Source organism: Phoxinus phoxinus, assembly GCF_949152265.1.
Source record: "Phoxinus phoxinus genome assembly, chromosome: 15".
Taxonomy (NCBI): Eukaryota; Metazoa; Chordata; class Actinopteri; order Cypriniformes; family Leuciscidae; genus Phoxinus; species Phoxinus phoxinus.
This window is the reverse complement of record NC_136890.1, coordinates 10994206-11009381: the sequence shown is the minus strand read 5'-3', so window position 1 is coordinate 11009381 and position 15176 is coordinate 10994206. Positions and strand designations below refer to the sequence as shown.

Below are 15176 nucleotides of genomic sequence, written 5' to 3'. Positions count from 1 at the left end.
TTACAACCCTTCTAGTCTCACTCACGTCTCATCGTCTATCACTCTCACAGAATGATGGAGAGGACGGAAAGGGAGCAACAGAGAGAGAAGTGGAAAAGAGGAGAGTGGTACAATGGCCGCCTCTGTGCCTGTACAGCCGCCTGAATGTGAGGAGAGGAGGGAGGAGCGGAGGGTCTGACCAAAACGACCAGTGTCGAAAGGGGGGAGAGAGAGAGAGAGAAAGTGAAAATGAGAGACAGCAAGCAGACGGGATGAATAAGGCCTCCTCAGCCCATCTCCACCAGGCTCAGCCGCACAAGGACAAGCCTGTGCCTCAGAAGGGCGAGAAAACCAACACCACACACCTCGAACGATCTGCATCAGAGGCCTTATTGTACACGCCACTTTTCCCAGGATACCCTACACCCCCCGAAGCCGCACTAATGGATATTCCTGCTATCTTTTCCTCCCTTAACTCACTCTCTGGAGATTATACCTCTACCTGAACCATACTTAAAGATCACAAAGGACCATTAGAGGAAAAAGACCCCCTGCACCAGGCACAACTGGTGTACAGATGTGTGTACACATGAGTATGAATGTAACAGACAGTGTTAAGTGGGGACGCTACCAAGTATTTCAGTAGTATTGATAAATTTGTGTTTTTAAAGATCAACTAAGTGACCAATAGATGGTGGCATGGTCAGAAATAAACTTTCCATCAAGGGGCAATATTTTATTTACAGGGGCATTTTTTTTACCCAAAGGCAATTTTTTTTTATTTCCTTATTTAAAATATCCGTGTTGTCTTCATTAAATTTTTGTATTTAATTAATTAAATCAGAACACTATAGATTGTTGCCAATAAAATGATCTCCAAAAGTCATCTTTATACTGCAAAGAACATACAGAATCTGCTTCTGATATGGCATGTTCAATCACACAGACTGCTCAAAGGTAGCATACAGCAATTTCATAACAATTTCACTTAATGTGCTTACAGTAGCTTCAGTGTATTTGTTGTTATTAGCTCATAGTATAGCTAACTTCTTTTACATAAAGGTAGCTGGACTGTAACTTGTCAAGCTATAGTTTTAAAGTGTCTGACGCAGTGGTTTAGGTTGATCCAAACAACACCCGATTAATTATATATAAATCTAAATTCATGTCCAGGTTACATTTTCCCAATTAATTTTCCATTTATTAAAACCATGAATAAATCTCATCAAGTTTGGTCAAAATCTCAATCAAAATCTCAATCATACACATTTTTACATTTATTCCAAAATTCCAAACTTAAAATGGTAAAAAAAATTTAACAATATATTTCATTTGTGAATTGATGTTGAGCTGTTCTTTTAAATAGTCAATTTACTTACATCGGTCATCAAGCTTGGTAAAATTTCACAGACACGATGATGTATACCTTTCATTTCAGCAAGCTGATTGGTCGCAAAAAAAAAAAAAAACAGCCATAATGTTTTCATGTCATTTCAAGTTTGATTTTGACATGACTTAAAGCGATGATATCTAAGTGGTCGAGTTTACTTTTTAATTAGTCTTCTCAACAACGGCATAATTTTGTTCATTCAGCCCAATTCGTGAAAACGCAGGAACTAATATCCTATCATGTCACATGACTTCCCACCATTCATTCTCAATTACCCCTGTTAAAAGTCAATGGGCTCTGGGGAGTCAAGAGAGACGCGGACTCCTGCTGTAACTTTACCTGCGGGTGTCGCTGTCGAACAGTGTTACTTTAGAAAAACAAGTGATTTATACACTTTTTAATAATCACACTTTGTAATATTTGTGTTTTAATTTTGCAATATGGATTTTCTCGCCCAATTTTTTTGAGGCGGCACTGCCTTTCTCGTCGCCTTGGAGGAAACACCCCTGCTAAAAACATGTACTTGTAAGTACAGAGAAAGAAAACTCATTTGGTGCACAATGTGCTTTCCATTCATTTCTACAGCCAAACCACACACAAAAATGGAACTCTTTGCACCAATTATGCCACAAAATTTCAAAATAATGCGTGTAAGATGTCAGAAAGATCACCACACACACACTAAGCACATCCTTACACAGATATTATGCCAAGACTCTCAGTGTTAAATGCTGGAGCTAACTAAGACTAGAAGAATGCAAGTTTTCCCTGAAGAAGAAGAGAGGAAAGAGTAGGACTGAAGGGATTCCAGTCTGAGGATAAAAAACGAGGAGAGAGCTTGAACAGATCTTAAAATTCCAGTAGAAATATGTGAGGCAAAGATCCTAACACTCTCTGGCATCAAAGTGCCTTTTGGGATCTAACAAATACCACAATTATACTAGAGTCCCCCACAACAGACCTTCATGACAGACAAACATAAAAGACTCTGAGCCCACTGATAGTAAAGAGCAAGCCGACTGTTTATGTGCATGTTTGCGTGTCCAGTGTATCTGACCACAGACGAGGCAGCAAATCAACCCTGCTGATACACCTCATTTGCTGCTGTTTGGCATGGACCAGCCTTTCATCCCTCCACTAAAACTGCCTGCTCTATAGCAAAACAATCTAAACAACAGATGCCGCTGTACCCTGTAACATACATGTTATGAGAGAGCTTGAGAAAGAAGAATGAGAAAAATGTTTTGATTGTGCAGAGAGAGATTGAGGGCTATGAGCAGAAGGTGACGACCCTAATTTGGACTGGATTTGTTTCGGCAGTAAATTAGTTGGGTTAACTGGATGGCTGGCTTAGATTTATTGGGAGGCCCAAAGTTTGGATGTCTGCGGGTCAAAATAATAGCTGAGATATTTCATACTTCAACAGTGGCATGCAAGTAGGGTGTCTTGAACATGATGGTTAAGTCTCCGTCTGCACCACACTCTCCCAGTAAGCACATGTGCACTGGTGGGATATCTGTGTGAGAATGTATGATTAGGGCTGCACTATTGTGCCAACAAAAATCCTATTGCAATTATTTTGTCATATAATGTGGTTTGAATTGTAATATAATAAACCTCTCATATTGCTGATGTCTAATAATCCAGGAAAAATAGAACAAAATCTAAAACTAAATTGAAATAAGATGTGCAAAAGCTAAATAAAAAAGAAATGCCTTTTTTCAAAATCAACAAAAAAGACAGTTACTCTTTACAGGTGTTCACGCCTACACGCCACACACCAAATCAAAACATACCAGTTCTCCTTGCATACAGTGTTATAGTACACAAGTTCAGACAAGACCACTCTGCATCCGAAATCGAACACTTCCCAAATATACAGTATGCGAAAAACAGTACGCCAACAGAGTATTATGTCCAAATACAGTTTGAAAACAGTAGGCAAAAACTACCTGGATGGCTTACAACGAGATTCTGAAGTGCACTTTCAATGGACACCTAAACATCCCATTAGGTCACAGGAGAAGATTTGTGAATGGCAGTAAAGTGACACAACTGATGCAGTAGGTCACAATGACAACATGGCGGATATGCCATTTGGGAGGCATCGTCAAACTTAAGTCCAAGTCCATATTTTCAGGAGCATCGTCTTGGACTGACTCGAATTAGCAGTCTTGGCTAGTCATAAAGAATATGATCTTATACTGATTGTTCACATGTACCTTGACATAAAATGAACATAAATCTATTTTTTGGTCCACTTCAATTGCAATAGTGTCTCCATATTATGTCTACACTGCTAAATCTGTTGAGTGTCTTGTGTCCAGATGAAAACTCACGCATGCAGGACTGTGTATATCCAAATAAGATGGCGATCCCCTCTGAACTACATGAGAACAAGTACATTACAGCTTCATCATTTTTGGACAAACTATTCCATTCTTTCTCCCTGCCTAGTGTTGCATGGATACGGTATTTTCACAGCATAACGCATCTATATTGAGACGTTTTGTTGACAAAAGCCAGTGCTCAGTGTCACTATCACCATGCTGGCTTCTCCCAGACCTCCCATGAGTTTCGTTTAGAAGCATTCAAACGGTCATCTTTAAAAGGACCAAACATTTCTGACAGGGGAATTGGGATGTTATTGAGTTTAATAAGCTGTGTCATGAATGTGTGTTTATTTAACATCTACAGCAATGATAAAATGACTGGAATGTTTTCAACCATCAAAGGTCCTGGCTGTTTTTTCCTGCTCTGACATCTGCCTTGTAGAAACATCTATGGGACTGAGCCTTTTAGTAAATAGCTGACATATCTCGGAATAACTTTCCCACAAACTTTATTTGCTCAATTTTCGTTTTTTGGGACAGGCTCTGGAATGCTTTCCCTTCAGATTATTGCCCATTCTACCTTCCCATTTTCTACATATCCCCCAAGATGGTACAGAATCAGTGTAGCAGAGAATAGTGGAGCAGCACTAATAAGTATAATAAATATCTCATGGGCACTGCACTACTTATGATGCTAATAAACCTGGGGTTAAAAGAAGTTACAAGAAAGGTCAACCACATTGTTTCAATGATATTCTAGATTAACCATTTCCAGGTTGCGCTCCCATGAACATCAGCATATAGTGAGGTGACCTTTTTGAGTTTATGTACTCACCGCCCCCTATGAAAATATTGGAAATGCTAACCCTTTTATTGCAAACGGTTTTTACGGATGGAAATCATAATCTCATTTCCTGAGAGTGCGATCCTGGAGCTTGTTGTGAAGAGGCATCCCAGTTAAATTGTGCCACTGAAACCCTGCTTTTCCCATGAAGTCATATATAGGCAGCGACTAAAGGGATTTATGGGCCACATTTCAGGAGCAGAGCATAGCAATCCTATTCCGTGAGAAGACTCAATGTACCATGTACTACGAACATGAACGCACATGGAAGCCCCTCAGAAGCATTAGGCAGAACTAACATCAATTTTCCGTTGCAGATCCCATCAACATTGAGACTTACCAGACCTCATCTCACAAGCTTCACTTGCTCGTTTTTGACAACTTGTAATGCATCCAGTACTGATTCACTAGTATAATAATTGAATATGAACTGCAAAATATAGGCTATTTGTTTATAGAAAAAATGTATAATCCTAAAAAAGATATTGATGACTCATCTTGTTCATATGGGTATTTGCACATTTTTGTCCGATAAAATAGTCTTCTAAATGAGAATGGCACATCCTCCTAAATGTATATGTGTTGTGTTTGTATAGGACATTGTGATAGTCTTTTTTACATCTGATTGAAACTGGTAAAAGCAGAACCTTAAGTTTTTCACAACCTAAGACGTCCTGCAATCAGTGCTCCAGATCTCTCCTCACTTGTGTGAAGGCTACCGGCTATTTAAAAAAAGAACAAGCCCTTCAGAATGTCCTGCCCTCACTTTCTGTTTCAATAGGACATACATCAACACAAAAGAATACTTGTCAAACCATTTCATGGAAACATGATTGGTTCATTTGTTCATCTGTCATTTGTTCTTGGGGTTTATATAAAAGAGTTCAGAGAGTGATTGTACCTGAGAGAGGGGTCGGGACAGTCTGTGACTCTGTACGTTCTTCTCTTCTGAGGACCAGGAATAGAGCTGCAGGCTGAAAAACAAACAACATTTACCTTAAGTACACCATACAAAGAACATTTCTGAACTGGTGTTGAATTCAAGGACACTTTGAAGCAAACTACAGTTGACATGAAATGGGTTGCAGTTACATGAACTTGAGCCATATAGTTTAAGTTTTTTAAACAATTCAGAAGGCAGAAACTGGACCAAGAAACTCAAGAAGTAAACAATAATGTGAAAACTACACAGACATGTTAGAGAAAAATCATGATTCACAGGCACTTACCTCTACCATAATTATTGTATAATATACACTACCATTCAAAAGTTTAGGGTCAACTTTAAAAAAAAAAAAATATTTCTAATATTTTTATTCAGAAAAATTATATTATATTCAGTAATGTATTAAATTGACCAAAAGTGACTAATAATGTTACAAAAGATTTCAATTTCAAATGTGTGTTTTTTATTTTATTTTCTATTAATTTAAGAATTCTTTAAAACAACCATTTTCAACATTAATACTGTAACTGTACGTTCACACCGCCGGCGGCGAGAGCGTCAAATTGGCCGGAAGCCATTCATTTTCAATGAGAGCCGGCGGCGACCTCCGGCGAGGGCGGTGCGGTGCGTCTTGGATGGCGAGAGCGGCAAGAAGAGTTGAAATTTGTCCACTTTATGGTAATAAGCTATGACGCGGTTCGGCGGCAACCAGCGGCAACCAATCGGAATGTAGAAGTCCTCCGCCTGAGAGGATACCAGAGAACACAATCCTGTAAACTTTGGTTCCGACCACATTAGTTCCTAAGCAAAATGGAGGAAAAGTTAATTATTTCTGTTGCGGTTTTCCCGTTATTGTACGACGTGTCCCTGTTTACATACAGGGACATTAATAAAAAGAACGACGAATGGAAAAAGGTGTCTGAAATTGTTGGTGTTTTGTTACTTTCACATTTAAAAGATTTTAATAGGTTAACTTATACCCTACGTGTGGCCAGTATGCACAAAATAGGATACTGATTTAGGTTCAGTTCTTATTTGCTTTGCGGCGCCTTTAAATAAAGTTTTAAAAAAATCACGCATTCTAAAATCTACGTCAGAGCGCCAGAGAGTCCCCGAATCTCACGGCGTCGATGGGAGGGCGGCGAGAGCGAATTTTGCCGCTCTCGCCGGCGGCGGTGTGAACGTACAGTAAGAGATCATGAAGCTCACTTGTCAGAAATATTACTTTTTTTTCTAATTTTGGAGCCTGCTCTAGTACCAGTACACTTGTAAATTAAGTACATTTTTAATAAAATGTACCTTTTGTGTTAGAGAAGAAAATAAGTAATACACACTTAAAAGTGCATCACAGGGGTGAGCAAATGACCGAATGGGTGACTATCCCTTTAAATGATAGAATTTAAAATTATACAGCATTAATTGTAATGCACAACAATGATCTTATTGGCTGGGCGATATAAAAAGCAACAAGTTATTGTCTCAACACCATGCTGTGCTGTAATGCATTTGCCAGCTTAATCCAAAATTCATTAATCTAGTTCATAATCCATCGCTAAATCCAATTAAATGAGCTTCATCAGCAGTTACATGTGGAATGTGCTGCAGCCTGTCAGGGGTCATTTACAGTGTTAAGTCTGAGAAGAACAGGTAAAGAGAGAGTGTGTGTTTCTGTCTGAGTGTGCGTGTGTGAGAGAGAGAGGGCTTCAGGAAACAGACAAACGAACATTTCACCTGCAGTCAAGCACTGAGCTATGACCCATTCATCAACCATGTGCCGACTCTACTGGAGACCTGGTACAAAAAAAAAAAAAAGATCTCCACAATGAACTTCTTGAAGCAGAGGAGTCTTAACATGTCCCCTGTAGAATAACTTTACCCTCTAATCATAAAGTTCCCTTTGTCTGTTAAATTTAAAACTGCACTGTCAGAAACTGCATCTATTTTGTTGAAAATGAAAAATGAAAATAGCATGCCCTCATACCATTCCAAAACCATATGACTGAGAATGTCCAATCTGCTCTTTTCCATACAATGAAAGAGAATGCTGACAGAGGTTGTCAAAGGCAATATTATTAAATTTATAGTATTATACATGAAAAAACAACAACAGAGTACCAGTGTCACTGTCAAGTAGAATTGCAACTATAAAGCAGCTCTCCTGTGTTCATGTTCTTAAAATTACATCTGACCTTGATGGACTGAACAGGAGAATTAAACCAGAGAAGATTTTAACGTCAAATGCGGAGCCCCAGAGCACACCAACGGTGCCCGTTGCATAATAGACACAGACCAATGGTAGTTTGAAGGTGTTTACCAGCGATAGTGAACTTTTCTGGAAAGTGTGCTTTGGCAGGAAGTTTCAAACTCCTGCCAAATAAATAAAAACAAATTAGATAAATACAAACAAACTTTGTTTTGGACTGATTTTGTTCAAAATGACATTAGACCAGTTTGTTCTTTGATCCCTAAATATATCGGGGCCTTTAGTCAATAATGACTTAAATTGAAAACGAACATCTAGAATAGACTGAAATTTAATTTTTCATAAATAGCTTCGGCTCTGTAAAAAATCGTATGGTTTGGTGGAAAAACAACTGCAGTGTTTTACCGTTGCTGTCAACTAAATTTATTTTGAAGTGAATTCGAGAGGAATTTGTGACTTTTACACCCGTTTATCCATCAAAGTTTCATAAATCGGTAAGCATGTGCTTTTTCTCTTTTGCAGTGTGCGGACTGCTGAGGGGGCCACTGTGTCTTGATAAAACTGTCTGTTTACTGATCGTTGCATGCAACTTCGGGTTTGTGTCGGGCTTTAAATGTAACTGTACTGGTCAAGTCAGAATAACCAATCTCGGGTACGGGCTGAGTTCAGGCTTCATTTTAAAGCCAGTGCAGACCTCTAGTCAATCCCTCACTCAAATTTCACATATACCTTCAGGAGACTTGGAATACAGCACACGAGTCATTTGGCCCACTTTTAGTGTTCCTGGAGCTTGAAAGACGTAGTTAAAATCCACTTTCAATGCATGTAATAAAGCAAGTTGTACATTCTTCTAAATATCTCTTTGTTTTCAACAGAAGAAGAAAAAGGAACATTTGCTTAATATCAACTAATTTCAGTCATCCAATCATCTCTTAATTAATGGATTGTATTTTCTTAGCAAACACTTCGGTTACAGAAATACTCTCTCTGTTTGTACAGCTGAACATTTGAAGTAAGTAATTAAAAGCACGGTATAAAGCATCAGTCATGAAAACATCAGCCGAGTGCTAGAACATGATTTCCTAATCCTCATGGTACATTAATCCTAATGGAGTTTGCATTATGCATGTTTCATAACGCATTTCACTACTGCATTATGCTTCAACAGTGCTGACTTTTCCTTTTTCAATAATACTGAAGGACCACAAAGAGAAAAAACATGCTCATTTAAATGTCCATTAGTGGGTCAAGGTACAATCCTAAAAATTGGTAAAAGCACTGCCAGCAAGCAATCCTGTACCAAAGTAAATCCATCTTGTTGTGTTACTGCTATAGTAGCAAACCTCAGTACTCTACTAACGTTGTTCAGTTGTACCTCTTATTGGTGGGTGTGATCCTGCCCCCTTTGCGGTCAGGGCTGGATGGAGGCTCAGGTGAATATGGGCCAGGAGACAGAGACGCTGGGCTGGAGATGGTGTACTCTCTGTAGTTCTGGTTCTCATCTCGACTCACCTGCACAGCCTCCTGCACACCCAAAGGGAAAAACCATAGATCAGTAACAGATCCTCCTCTTTGAATCACATAGTTTTGACTAGTAGTAAACACGGGATATGTTGATCAAATGTGAACATGATGTGGTGACGACTATTGAGACCATTCCATCTCTAGGCCTGGGCCTTCAAGTCTTGCTCATTGTTAAACCCTCATGTGTGCCTTCTTTACAAGTTCTCACATGGTCGTACGGAAGGACTACGAGACTTATGGGGCTCCCAATCCTTTCGATCATAGTATCTGTTACAACAGAGACCCGTCCAGTAGCCCCTTTAGCATTTAAAACACAGGAACTCTGTCTGATTTATAACATTCCCAAGTTCCTTTCTCGTGTCACGGATGCAGACATGCAGAATTATTGCCGTACAGAAATGAAAAAGAGGGAAATAAAGACTCAAATGTCTTATTTGAGCTCAACCTGTCAAACTATAAATCACTGATAAGCAGATAGTGGTCCACCTTCTCCTAATGGATACCATGCAGGCAAGCTTCAAATCTGAGAGATCCAAACACTAAGCCTTGGGTCAGTGGTTTAGTAGAGTAGCACTCATGACAGGCCTGTAGCAGCGATGGACTGCTGTTTTGTTGCTTCTTGCACTCAAAGCAACATTTTGAAAAAAGAAAAGAAAAGGATGTTACTTCAATATAGTATACACTACCGTTCTCACCAAGGCTGTATTTATTTGATTAAAAATACAGTAATTTTTTTATACATTTAAAAAAAAGAAGAAATTTATTACTGTGATGGCAAAGGTGAAATTTTTGGCAGACATTAATCCAATCTTTAGTGATCCTTCAAAAATCACTCTAACATACTGTTTTGTTTTGGCGATGTTGAAAACAGTTGAGCTGCTTAATATTCCTGTTGAATCCGTAATAAATTTTAGGATTCTTTGATTAATAGAAAGTTCATAAGAACAGCATTTGTTTTAAATAGTTGATTTTTTTTGCAACATTATAAATGTTTTTTTACTGTAACTTTTGATACATTTAATTCATCCTTGGCTGAATAAAAAATACATCGTACAGACCCCAAACTTTTGAACCGTAAAATAATATTGTATAAATCAGTGGTTCCCAAACTAGGCACTGCATGCAGACTTATAAAAAGGGGGGCGTGACAAGGCTAAGGACTGGTGTACAGTCAGCAGATTGCTATAGAAAAGAAACTGATAAGAGCCCTCTGCTAAATTTTGCCGCTTGTGGGACAAAATATGACATTTTACATCATCTTGATTTCATCTTTTATCATCTCAAGATGACTCGTAGTACCAGCTTGAGCAGTCTATTATCAGTTGTATTGCTGTTGTCGTGGAATAGACCACTAGATGGCGTGATTGAAGAATCCGAATATTATTTAATGATGCGTGGTTCTGCACGAAGCATGATCAAGTTTGTAAAATGACTGTCAGTGCCAGGTAAATGTAAAGCAGACGATGAATCTACTCCAAACGTCACAATTACCAAAACAACATCAGAATTGAGAATAATAATGCGACCAAAGCAGATAAAACCCTTTATAATCTTTGATTCGGTCTACTGGAAGTGGTGCGAGGTCACATGACAAATTTCCGACAGTAAACTGATGCCCAGTTCCATTTCTGATGTACTCCAAGCACTCGCGCAACTTCTGACTGGACAAAGGGACAAAATGGATTTGGAACATTCGCTTTGTTGCGTCCAGTGTAGACAGCATCCAGACAATAAAATATGACAGCATATGGCCCTCTGACTCACAGTACAACAGTGTGTTTCGTGCCATTTAAAATATTAAACGCAGAATATAATCATTAAGATAAAGGCATAACAAATATAAAGTTGTTATAAAATATAAAAAGCAAACACCAAATCTGTGACTGAAGAACTACAATTAAATAATAATAAAAATTATTAGTTTAGCCAGTCCTCTCTCTTACAACCTCTGATCATAAGCACAGCCCCTTTGCACGAGTCAAAACTTAACAGTTAAAAAGGTATAGTTCACCCAGAAAGGACAAACGTAAATGATTCTGTCATTTGCCCATAATCATGTTGTTTCAAACTTTCTTCTTCTGACTTCTGTCCTCTTTGACTTCCATTGTATGGACACACACACACTTTGATATTTGCTTTTTTTACTGACCTGGAAGCGGCCAACCAGTTGCTCTGTGATTCCATTGGTCTGACCAGGAGTAGGAGGAGCAGGTCTGTGTGGAAAGATTCAAACATTAATACAAGGCTTTTTTATTTATTTTATTTTATGAAAAGGATCAGTGTGTTTAAAACCAAAATCTGTAACTTTTGGTGCACTTTTAATCTGGGTCAGTTTCTGAGCATAGTTTTATGATAAAATATCTGGACAAATTTGACAACCAGGAGATGCAAGCATGTTTTATAAGTCAGATACCATATGCTCCTTTGATAAAGTAGCTGGATAAACTTATTAAATTCCTTCAAAAGGAAAGAAAATCTCATGTTATCCTGAGACTTTTTCGGCTATCAAGTAAATATGACAGACTGACAGAAAGAACCACATTGGAATCTCCACTGCCTTACTTCAGGAACTAAAAGTTAATGACATTTTCTTTCTCATCTGGAAGTGCAGATACTAGCACATTTAACAAAATGCAGAATGATAATGACCATGAATACAAGTTGATGAAATTAAACCGAGAAAAGACAGACTTATTTAAATACATTAGCAGAACTCGTGACCAGGAAGCACCACATGTCTGAAAACGTTTATTTATCTTAAAATTAATCCCTGGCATATGTTCGCTACAGACAACTCTTTATAGCTTCATGAGCAAGGAATTCCACACAAGGGCCTTATTCAGAGCTGGTGCTCTGCATCTTCAGAAACCAGTCAAACCCAGGAAGGCTTTATTTCTTATGAAGCCAAGATCGGTTTTTGGAAAGTATTTTATTTCTTGAAAATTCTGCTATATAAAACACCCACTGGCTGCACTTGTATTCCTTCACTCCGCCAGTTACTTAATAAAAGTAAAAGTTCATCAATTAAGAAAATGGATTCCCTCAGGCCACAAATCTGGTTTATTTGTTGAACTATTTCCGCTTCAAACTAAACTAAAAGCTTTGGTCCAATGAAGATGCTTGACACTCCTGAAACCCACACTTCATTAAGAGTGCTTTAAACAGTCAGATTTAATCCTGACCTAAAGAAATTGAGTGTTTCCATTCCTGTTAATGAAATGTTTTACTGCGAGGTTAAGGGAGAGCATCCTCCTAGTGATGCCAGCAAAAACAAGACGTGAACAGCCCTGGCGGACACATACATTTGACCAAGCCTCTACCTTTTGCTGCTTCTACTTCCAATTGCTTTCTCTCTCTTACTTTGTTTCACTCAATTTCATCCTAATGTCATACTCCCTTTGATTTATTTTTTCCTCCTATTGGATATTCCGTTTTCCCCCTTCACAGTTTCTTCTGTCTCTGGCTCAAAGCTGAGGTCTGTAGATGAGCTTTGGAGGCATCTAAATACAGAAATATTGTTGATGCGTGTGGTGGTATTTTTAAACAAGAGACTCAACAGTACGGTAATACATTATAAACATGACTGAAGCTCTTGTAAAATACTGCACTGTGCTGATCCACACAAATCGGTCTCAGCATGACTGCACATCAAACTGTAAAACTAAATGGTTTCCATTATAACAGCACAGTCCAGGACACCCTAGGCCGTAGGTCGATGATCGACTTTGTGGTCGTTTCATTTGACCTCCGGCCGTGTGTCTTGGACACTCGGTGAAGAGAGGGGCGGACCTGTCAACTGATCACCACCTGGTGGTGAGTTGGTTCCGATGGCGGGGGAGGAAGCTGGACAGACTTGGCAGCGTACTGTAAGGGTCTGTAAGCGTACTGTGAGGGGTCTGCTGGGAACGTTTGGTCGAGCCTCCTGTCAGAGAGATCTTCAACTCCCACCTCCCGCGGAGCTTCGACCGGATCCCGAGGGAGGCTTGAGATATTGAGTCCGAGTGGACCATGTTCTCTACCTCCATTGTCGAAGCGGCCTCTCAAAGCTGTGGCCGTAAGGTCTCCGGTGCCTGTCGAGGCGGCAATCCAGTGGACACCGGAAGTAAGGGATGCCGTCAAGCTGAAGAAGGCGTCCTATCGGGCCTGGTTGGCTTGTGGGACTCCTGAGGCAGCTGACGGGTACCGGCAGGCCAAGCCAAGCGGCCAATCGGCTTCAACTGGTACAAAACGCGGCAGCACGTCTTCTCTTCTACACCTCCAAACGCTCACACATATCGTGCTTCATTGTCGCCACTGATGAGGCCAACTGCCGATGACACAACGGTAGTTGGCCTCATCAGTGGCGACAATGAAGCACGATACAGAGAGGAGGTGGAACTACTGTTAGGTTGGTGCCACAACAACAACTTATCTCTTAATGTGGACAAAACACAGGAGATGGTTGTTGACTTCCGCAGAAGACAAGCTGACCATCTTCCCTTGTTCATTAGTGGCTCAGAGGTGGAGAGAGTCAGAAGCACCAAATTTCTTGGTTTGCATATTTCTGACGACCTCACCTGGTCTATCAACACCAGCACTGTTATGAAGAAGGCACAACAACGCCTGCACTTTCTGCGGAGACTAAAGAGAGTCAGGCTCCCGCCATCCATCCTCACCACCTTTTACAGAGGAACTGTGGAGAACATCCTGACCTACTGTATCACTGTGTGGTTTGGAAACTGTAAAGCACATGAACGAAAGTCCCTGCAGCACATAGTGAGGACAGCTGAAAAGATTATAGGGGTCTCCCTACCACCCATCCAAGACATCTTTCAGTCACGCTGTGTGCGCAGAGCTTCTGCCATTATAAAGGACCCCTCCCATCCCTCACACAGTGTGTTTGTCCCTTTACCATCGGGTAGGAGGTTATGCAGCATCAGGACTCGCACTGCAAGATTCTGTAATAGTTTTTTCCCTCAAGCTGTCAGAGCCCTGGATACCCGGGTCCCATTCATCGTTTCATTGCCATAAACTGCTGCTTCTCACTCCCCACCCCCCCCAATGAAGGACTAAGAGCCCATAAATGACTGTGAACTGTCACCTAAATGAAATGGGCATTAAAAAATGGTCACTTTAATGGTCTTAGGACTTTCTGCTATGCTTGATTTCACTATTTTACTGTTTTATTGAAATTGTTTATTGTTGCTATGTATTGTGTGTATCAGATGTTGTTGTTGTTTATTTTTGTATTGGTTGCACCTCGGTCTGTATGGAACGAAATTTCGTTCGACTGTATACATGTATACAGTAGAATGACAATAAAGTTGACTATGACTATGACTAAGCACACTTACGAAGCATCACCGTGTTGAGTGTTTTTAAAAGTACAGCTGAAAACATCTATTCAGACAAGCTTTTAATACGTAGCCACCGACTCGACTGCTATTTTTATGTCTCTATGTTTCATGTTTTACTAGAAAGCGCCTTGTGCACCTTTTGGATGTTGTAAGGCACTCTACAAATAAAATTTGATTGATTGATTGATTGAGTGCATCCCGGCTGGTTGTGGAGGCAAAAGCTCGGGGCTGGGAGGAGTTCGGTGAGGCCATGGAGAAGGACTACCGGCTGGCCTCGAAGAGATTCTGGCAAACCGTCCGGTGCCTCAGGAGAGGGAAGCAGTGCCCCGCCTATGCTGTTTACAGTGGAGGTGGGCAGCTGTTGGCTGTTGAAGTCGTCGGACGGTGGAAGGAATACCATTGAGGAAGCAGAGGCTGAGGGCTCGGAGGTGGACTCGTCCATCACCCAAGCTGAAGTCACAGAGGTAGTCAAAAAACTCCTCGGTGGCAAGGCACCGGGGGTGGATGAGAACCGTCCTGAGTACCTCAAGTCTCTGGATGTTGTGGGGCTGTCTTGGCTGACACGTCTCTGCAGCATCGCGTGGCGGTCGGGGACAGTACCTCTGGGATGGCAGACCGGGG

The 15176-nt window shown here is 40.3% G+C and overlaps 1 protein-coding gene across 2 annotated transcripts in view; it reads right to left on the bottom strand.

The window, feature by feature from the left end:
- pdlim2 (PDZ and LIM domain 2 (mystique)) overlaps nucleotides 1-15176 on the bottom strand; it is a 63676-nt gene that overhangs the window by 21634 nt on the left and 26866 nt on the right. For both annotated transcript variants that reach the window (XM_079637436.1, XM_079637437.1), the window contains exons 4-6: nucleotides 11369-11432; nucleotides 9071-9219; nucleotides 5448-5520 (exon numbers count right to left, since the gene is read on the bottom strand). In XM_079637436.1, the coding sequence (XP_079493562.1) occupies nucleotides 5448-5520; nucleotides 9071-9219; nucleotides 11369-11432 (286 nt within the window). The remainder of the gene's footprint in view (nucleotides 1-5447; nucleotides 5521-9070; nucleotides 9220-11368; nucleotides 11433-15176) is intronic.